At 41.7% G+C, this 9,271-nt stretch overlaps 1 protein-coding gene across 1 annotated transcript; it reads right to left on the minus strand.

Moving 5' to 3' along the window:
* Positions 1 to 318: 318 nt before the first annotated feature.
* faah2b (fatty acid amide hydrolase 2b) lies at positions 319 to 8,615 on the minus strand. The gene is made up of 11 exons (XM_053629519.1): positions 8,376 to 8,615; positions 5,300 to 5,382; positions 4,366 to 4,502; positions 3,919 to 4,128; positions 3,450 to 3,569; positions 2,992 to 3,127; positions 1,578 to 1,695; positions 1,360 to 1,479; positions 1,092 to 1,203; positions 786 to 962; positions 319 to 692 (listed from the first exon to the last, which is right to left on the minus strand). Exons 1-11 carry the CDS (start codon positions 8,553 to 8,555, stop codon positions 517 to 519), a joined length of 1,569 nt encoding a protein of 522 aa, XP_053485494.1. The 5' UTR covers positions 8,556 to 8,615; the 3' UTR covers positions 319 to 516.
* Between the last annotated feature and the right edge of the window lie 656 nt (positions 8,616 to 9,271).

Below are 9,271 nucleotides of genomic sequence, written 5' to 3' on the forward strand. Positions count from 1 at the left end.
AAAATGACTTATGATGCAGTATTAGCAACTAGTACAACTGTCCTACACAATCCTTTCTTCCTCTTGTGTTATACACATGAGAGTATTACTACACTTTCTTTTTTTTTTTTTTCTTTCATCTCGGTGCTTATTTTACACCTTAGATGGCAAATGAAAAGCACAGACTGGAAAAGCTATAATTCCTTTATGACAGGTGGTGTGTTTCCTTTCAGCTGATGGCAAACTGATTTGAATAGATCCCAACCTGATGTAAAATTGGTAAGCCATTAAATAATGCCATTAACGAGGCTTTTAACATCTTTTTTATTTATTTGCTTATGTTTTGTGCCATTCATCTCCTTTTGAAACCTGTGCTGCTGATAGAATCCATCAGAAACTCCACGGATGCTAGTTTTGTAAAACTCAAACTGATTTAATAAATTGAGTAAACACAAGGAAAATTAGATTTGTAATATATTTATTAATCATTGTTAGTGAAGGTAGCATGGGTCCACCAGCTCCATGTGGTCCAGTTCCTCAGGAGGTTCCTGGGTTTCTCCAGCCTCCGAAAGCTTTCTCCAGATACAGAGCCACAGCTAGCGTTAGACGGTCCTGCAGCTTCCCTCCCACCACCTGCACACCGAGGGGCAAACCCTCCTCACTCAGCCCCAAAGGACACTGGGTAACAGGTAGGGCCAGTGCATTGAAGATCCCTGCAAACAGGTAAGGGACAATGCTTGAATCATGAATATGACTGAATGATGAATATGATTCCTGGTTTAAGTGTATGCCTCATGTGGTGTTACCTGTGTAGGAGAAGTTATATACTGTGAATAATGGATGATGGTGTTTGGGGGCCAGCAGAGGATGAGAGGGGTACAACAGCACGCCGTCTGTCCCCAACACCTTGTCCATGTCACGTTGTAGTGCCTCCTTCATCTTGAGGTAGTACGGTGATGATTTGCTACCCTTAAGAGCCAGACCTGTACAGTCCATATTGAGGAGTGGATTATTACAAGGGCTTTTATTCAGACATTTTCTATATAGTGCTGGTGTGTGAGGGTTTTGTTGTCTTGTAATGTACAGGTTTGTGATTTAATTTGGTGCATTACCTATAGAAGCTAGTGTGTGGTCAGATTTCCCAAAAATCCGCTTGATCAGTTCCCACACCGGCCACACGGTCGAGCCTCCATCTGCCAGCAGCTCTGCCAAAGGCTGTGGTGGCTGGAACAAAAACACACACCCAGAAGAGTGAGTACAGCAAAACTGCCCCTCAATCATCCTTCCCTCAGTGACCCTTGATATAATCTACAATGCATATGGTGTACAAGTATGTTTAAAATAATGAAAACCGTACTATTAGAGCATTCAGAAACAAACCTTGCCATCTTTATCTGGCAGATCCATGCAGGTTTCCCAGATATGGCTTGAGTACTTCAGCTGTGGAAAGCTCATTTCCTTAACTTTGACTCCCAAATCTGCCTCTATTCGCTGAATCACCTGCAAACACCAATAACAACAAAAACACACCAAGGCTTTGGCATTTGTTTATTCAATGTAATTGATACAGAATTATTAGAAACTGCCCAGAATCCCACCTTTCTCTGTGCTTCAACCAGCTGTTTGTCCACAGGGGATGTCCACAGAGATCCACCATCATCTGCCACTGAGAAGAAACGAAGCTTCTTCAGGTCCACCTCCGAGGACAGTGATAGTCTGTGACGATACAAGAGGGCAAGATTTTAGCATGCGTCAACATTTTCTTCGGTCAATATATTTCCTATGAGGCTATTCACATAAAAATTGGTGTCACACAAGAAATATCTCATGGTGGGTAAAAGCAAAGAGCTCTCCCAAAGACCATCGCAACCTTATTATTGCGAAACATATTGATGGAATCGGATACAGATGTATTTAAAAACTTCTGAATCCTCCAGTAAGCGCAAGTGGAAGCAACATCACTCCATCATCAACTGGCCACGCACAGGAGCTCCTCGCATGATTTCTGACCAGGGAGTCAGAAGAGCAGCCCAAGAGCCAAACTACCACTCGGAAAGAGCTCCAGAAACACTTGGAGGCAGCAGGTGCCATTGTCACAGAGAAAACAATAAGCAATACACTTCACTGCTCATGCTCACCCCGCAAGACTCCATTACTAAAGAAAAGGCATGTCGACGCTCGTTTAAAGTTTGCTACAACTCATTTGGAAGCCTATGAAATACTGGGAGAGTGTAGTCTGGTCAGACGAGAGCAAAATTGAACTTTTTGGCTGTCATACTACACACCATGTTTGGGGAAGAAATGGCACTGCACATCACCCTTAAAACACTACACCAACAGTGAAGTTTGGAGGCGAAAGCATCATGGTGTGGGGCTGTTTTTCATCACATGGTGATGAATGGGGCCCTTTACCGGGAGATTCTTGAGAAGAATCTGCTGCCATCCACCAGGATGATGATGATGACATGGGTGGACCTTCCAGCAGGACAATGATCCAAAGCATACAGCAAAGGAAACTCTCAAAAAATCAAGGTGTTAGAATGGCCTAGTCAATCACCTGACTTGAATCCAATTGAAGAAGATTTAAAGACAATATGTTTAGAAGAATGAACCAAAATCACACCTGAATACTGCGGCCGATTAATTTCTTCATACAGGAAGCGTCTTGAAGCCGTCATTACAAACAAAGGCTTCTCCACTAAGTATTAAATACATTTCAGTTAGCGTGTTCCAATACTTTTTTCCTGTGTCATTCCACTTTATTACACATAACTTTATTTATGGACTTTAATGTTGTGAATTCTTTATATTTCTGGATTTCTTAAGCTAATACTGATGTCTGGTGAAAATTTCATGTGAATAACCACATTGCTAACATATTTACTGAAAAAAATGTTGACACGTTCAATACTTATTTCCCCCGCTGTAGTTCTAACATATTTTTGGCCACATTTATCCCATTAACATGACAGTTGATTTTTGTCAATGTTGTAACGTTGTAGATGTGCTTACTTGTCTGCATTTGCTCCAGCCATTATCTTCAGCATAGGCAACAGGTCTTCAGCATAGCGACACATTGGACCTGTACTCAAAATGTCCTCCTGAAGTCCAGACGCAGGAGGGAGTTGGCCTTCATTGCAGACTATTCCTGCAACACACATACACACACACTCCTTTAAGCCTAACTATTGTAAGTTTGAGTTCCAGAGTTGTAAAATTAATAAATTGTCTCAGAGCAAGCTGGTGATGTTAGGCAGCAGGGAGCTGAGCACTCTTATAGACCAGGGATTAATATGACACATATACTCCTCATACTTCATACACTTCATGCTTAATAGTTCCCAGCCCATTCTTAGCCAGCAACTAAAAGTATTCTTAGTATATAAGGCACATTTAAATCATGTACCTCACATACATGCACACAATCTGACCTGCTGTATAGCATGTGCCAGACACATGGAGTCACACACCTGGAGTCCCTTTGTGTCCAAATATGCCGTTAAAGAAACACGGCATTCGAATGCTGCCTCCAATATCCGAACCAACCCCGATCAAGGAGCCCCCGCTGGCCAGAATACTGCCCTCTCCACCTACAAGGGGAAGAGAGGAGGAGAAACACCCACACTGCGCTACCATAAAGACATTATTACTTTGTAGACATCATAACATTTTAGATTTATAACATTATAGTACATAATTATCTATCTATCCAGTCATCTATCCATTTATGCCGCGCTCTCTCAATCTTTGTGTATATTCCGAAGATGCCTTAATCATATGACCTTTGACCCCTGTGTATTTTGTTCAGAGGGTCAATACATTCACCTTATCAGCACATGATTGTTTTTCATAAGTCTCTCCGAATTGGTGACAACAGTAGAAATTACAAACTTGTCTTTTTCTCCATATTTACACACCCATTAAGCATTGCTGGCCCACCTGAGCTTCCTCCACATATCCTGGTCGTGTCATAGGGGTTATTGGTGATGCCGTACAGGTGATTGTTAGACTCCAGCCACATGCACAGCTCGCTGGTGTTGGTCACTCCTAGAGGAATGGCTCCAGCTCTCTTCAGCAGGGCCACCACAGGGGCGTCCGTACTGGCAACAAAACCAGCCCGGCAGACCAGGCCTGTGGAGCAGGGCATACCTGAAAAACACACACACACACACGAGAAAGAGGAAGAATGTACAGCTACCTACTCAATGAACTCGCCACAAATAAATCTGATCACGAGAAACACAAAGCATAACCATTACAAACTATTTATTTATAGCCATAAACTAATCATTAAAAAGATAAATGCAGTTTCAGATAGCTTGACCTTCGCGAATTTTAGTTTAATACCCCTGACCTAGAGTGACACTGTATTAACAAGTGTTTTACCCTGTAAGAAAAAAGACTCTTTGACAGATAAAGGGACTCCCAGCAGAGGAAGTCGGTCTGCGAGAGCCTCCTCTCCCCCGGTCTCCTCCTCGATCAGCCTGTCCGCCTGAGCTGCTTCTGCCAAAGCTGCCGAAAATCTGAGACATTAGAGGAGGTGAAAAGAAAGAGACTAATATTAATATTAATATTAATATATATATATATATATATATATATATATATATATATATATATATATATATATATATATATATATATATATACACTTAACATGCATTATTATGCATTATGGTCAAAACTAACTCAAAACTCAAGTTATACAAGAACATTTAAACAACGTTTAGTTTTTTTTTTTGTTTTGTTTTTTTAATAAGCTTAACTAAAAGGCAAAAAAAAGTGTGAGAGAGCATCCATCCCACACATATTATGCAATGTGCAAAGACCAAAGATCAGGCACCAAAAACAATTAATCTATAACTATTCGTCTGTCCCTGGAACTTTAATTACTAAAACTAAAATCTATATTTGAAAAACTAAATACATATTTGCCTTACAATGGAATAAACACACTACCAACGAATAACAACTGTAAATTTTACATGAGACCTAGAAAAGATCTGATGGTGGTGGGGTGATGAGGGGGGGGGACTTTAAAAGGTAGCTCAGAGCTTTTCATCAAAGGCAGTTTGAAATCCTGGCAGTGAACTTCATTTAAATGAATGTAAATAAAGCGCCGATGCAAATGTAAATGTGAGCGTAGTTAGGTCAAGCCTTTAATACACACATGACAGAACAATGTGCTGCTTGGTGAGCTTTGACTTTACAGTGAAATCACATCAGAGGTGTGTGTACTGCATCATGTGAAGCTCAGATCATGTATGAATATTGCGGTCAAGTGTACACAGACATTAAGGCTGTAAAGGTGAGGACTCACCTGTCCTTAACCACAGCATTCAGGAGCGGGTTCACCTGCTGGATCCTGTCTATGTAGGCCTGAACCACGTCTACACTCGACACCTGCGTTCAGGACAAATAGAAGCTTGTGTGTGTTTGTGTGTGTGTAAAATAACCACGCTAACATAGTCAATGTGAATAGCAATGTGTGTGAATATCAGTGTCTGGTTTCACTATAGTGTTCTTGCAGGTAGGGGTGAGTGAAATGGCAAATATTTAACGTACACCATACTCAGACATACACAATACACAATATGTATCATGATCAGATGGTTCAGTTCAGAGGGTTTTGTCCTTTTCTTTAAAATTAAAAACGAAACTATCTAATGAAGACAAGGAGGACAAATCAGCAGGGTAATGAATATTTTATGGAATAAAAGCACTGACAGCTGATAATGAAGATACTTAGAAAAGTGTATTGTGACGTTATTATATACACACAATGTCGATATCATATCGTCATACTGCCCAGTCCTACTTATAGACAATGGATCATTCTCTGCCATCCAATCCAGAGTGTGATGATATGTTGTGCCTTCAAGAATAGGATACAACCTACAAGACGATACAACAGAACAGAAAACAAGAGGTCGAGCTCTCAAAGCCATCCCAAGGGTCATGAATAACTCAACGATAGACGAGTCCCTGGAACAAGTGTTTTAAAGGAAAACTCCACCCTGAAACACATACGTTTATAGTGAAATATATGTTTCGTGTTTAGTGATTCTAGTGCTAATTTGTTGGGAGGTAATGTATTTCCACGATTTGAGTAAGAAGTTTTTATATCACTGAGGGACATTGCCAGCGCAGTTACAATGGCATCGCATAGGATAAAAATTTCGACAACTGTTTCGATAATTGTAAATAAGAAGTCAGTTGTCACTGTCACCGCCGAAGAAAAGAGTACAAGTTGTTTATTTTCTCATTCACTATTTTCCTGCAACGTTCAATGCTCTATGAATGAGAAATCCAGCATAGAAGGAGAGAACAAACGTCAGACTCAGAGTTCAGCTATACGACACAGCTGCGTTGGGTTACGCCATAGACTCGGCTCAGCGAGCTGACAAGCGTGATAGTGTTAGCGGTGGTATTAGCATGAAGTTTTGGAACCTGATCTGCTTGAGCGGAGTGTACTGACGAGGAGGTGAGACAGCTGGCCAGACTAAAGGATTAAAGCACTGCTGCTTTATATAAAGTAGATAACAATTAGTCAAAGTGAAGATAGACCAATATGTTGTTGATAAAAAAGTCTATTCAGAATTTTATTATAAAATAAATCTTGGAAGATGCAAGTCATTCAGGGTGGATTTTTCCGTTAAGGTCCAATTATGTGCCGGACATTATTTAGTAAACTAGATATGACGGATCCGGTTAGCACTTTTGCCTCGTACCTGCAGGGTTGGGGGTTCGAATCCCGCCTCTGCCCTGTGTGTGCACGGAGTTTGCATGTTCTCCTTGTGCTTTGGTGGTTTCCTCTGGGTACTCCGGTTTCCTCCCCCAGTCCAAAGACATGCCTCTTTGTCTCCTGCCTTGTGCCCTGAGTTCCCTGCACTCTAAAAAATGCTGAGTTCTTTTTTCTACCCAAACGCTGGGTTAAGCATTTTGGGTCATTTAATTGGGTTATTTTCTCAGTCAATACCCAGTTTTTGGGTACTTTTATGTAACACAACCGCTGGGTTAGCTTCTGGGTCATTTTCACTGACAGGTGAATCAATGCACCCCTCCCCCACCCCGACTTCCTATTAGATTTGCTGCCACAGTCGTGTTACACGGTGTTCAGGCTGCACACCAACTATATCACTTGCCCACTGCGGCCACTGTCATTTTGCCTTTTTATGGTAATAACAATCAATTAGTTCAGTTAGAGCAGAGGTTCTCAACTTTTGTAACTAAAACCCCCACCAAGCCTCCCCTATCATGTGGCACGCCCCAGCCCCCCCCCCCCCCCCCTTCCTTATTGGAGGAGACCAAGTTTAATGATTATCTATTCTATATAAAATCTATCTATATATAACCTAATCTATCATCTGTTTTTGATAGATAGCTAGATTTTTTTCCTTTTGTGTTTTTGTAGCCTACCTTTCTTTAATTACTTTTCATAACTTTTATGATTCTTTAAATAACTTTTATGACTTTTATAAAACTATAGAACGGACAGGTATGGAACATGAATGATCAAAAGTGTTTCTGAACACTAGAACTACTTTGAACAAGAGAACTAGGCTGTAATAGTGTGTACTATTTTACATGTAAAACATGTTGCATCACATTCGTCTTGCGTTCTAAAAACATTCGCATACAAATTACCTAAATTAGGACGAAGGGGCGCGTCTCGTTACCCATGACATTGTTAAATCTCCAGCTGTCAGCCCCTCACTGAACAGAGCAGGTGCAGAAAGAGCTGTGCGTGCAGCGGGAAAGCAAGACCTCGCACTTGCAGGACAGTACTGGCGACAAAAAGTCGCTAGATTTTTTCAGCAAAAAAAAGTCGCTAAAGGGGTCTGAAAAGTCCCTAAGTTGGCAACGCTGGTCTGCACTGACAGCTAGATAAAAGGCAGGCTAAACTCCCCAGCAAAAAGAAAATACAGAGGGCGAGTGAACGTGGGGTTTTTCATTTATGTACATTCTATTTGAAAAGCAATAAAGTACACAAATGATGTCTGTGTTTTTTTTCTTGAAAACAATTTGCACCCCCCTTCTGATCTCTCCGTGACCCCCCAGGATGACAAGCACTGCGTTAAGAGAACTGATGCCACAATTAAAAACGGAACTTGTCTGCTCAATTCAGCATGAACGACTGAGTCCAAATCACAGCACAGATCAGCGGGACAAGAGAGAGGCAGCTGACTGACAATACCGTGATACCGGTATTTCCGCTGTTGCTACACATCGATTAACCGGTGGGAGAATTTCCTCACCGTCACAGTCCTACTTCCCATCATCCTTTCACATTACCAGCAGTGCGCCACCTAGCAGGAACGAATTTATACAGAAGTTGTATAGAAGTTCGTTTGGTTCTCTGCTGTGTGCGGGTCCGTGTGAGCGGAAGTACACACCTGTTTGCGGCGGATTTTCTCGGCCAGCTGCACGGCGGGGATCAGGAGCAGCGGCTCGGTGACCGGAGGAACTGTCTCGGCTTTGCGTCGCGGCGACACCAAAACAAACAGCGCGCACAAAAAGCCCGACACTGCCCGGATCAGCCACTGCAAAATCCGCTCTCCTGCTGTTAAACCCATAGTAAATATATATTTATATATGCACACGATATAACTGTGTGAAGTGTGAACCAGAAATATCAAAGTCTGCACTTTATTGATTTCCAGCATGCACCACGCGAGGGGCGGGTTTCATGCGCAAACGCATTTGTAACACTATGAGCAGTGCAATAAACTTTACACTGATAAAAGGACATGAAAATGTTCAACATGGGATTGTTGATAGCGTCATGTTCATCTCGTGTGCATTACTGAGCTCAATGGTTTGATCTCATCACCTGTCCATACTGCAGCCAGGTTTATTCTCCTGTTACCTGATCAAATAGGAGGCTGTGTGAATGACAGAGCACAACGAGCAAGACTTTGTTCCTTAGATATGACTCGTCAAAACATTGTCAAAACACAGTCTAAACATTGGCCATTTTGAAAACATGGACTGAAGGAGAGCTGCAATACTGATTACAAACAGCAGGTGGCAACAGGGCATCACCTCTTCTCTGTGATGGGGAGTGTGTGTTCAACACAGTGTAAGTTTACAGAGAGGAACAGCCTTCCTCAGTCATTCAGGCCAATGAATTGAAAATGAGATTTACTCTGACTTTCTTTACTTTTTCTTAACGTTTGGTGAAAACACTGCCTTTTAGACCGAATAATGCCTGCCTATATTTTAAACCCAGGTACGGACATGTGACAGAGGACCTGTTGGGACGTGTATTTTGGAAGTCATGGTTTGGATA

The sequence above is a fragment of the Ictalurus furcatus genome, chromosome 7 (assembly GCF_023375685.1).
Source record: "Ictalurus furcatus strain D&B chromosome 7, Billie_1.0, whole genome shotgun sequence".
Taxonomy (NCBI): domain Eukaryota; kingdom Metazoa; phylum Chordata; class Actinopteri; order Siluriformes; family Ictaluridae; genus Ictalurus; species Ictalurus furcatus.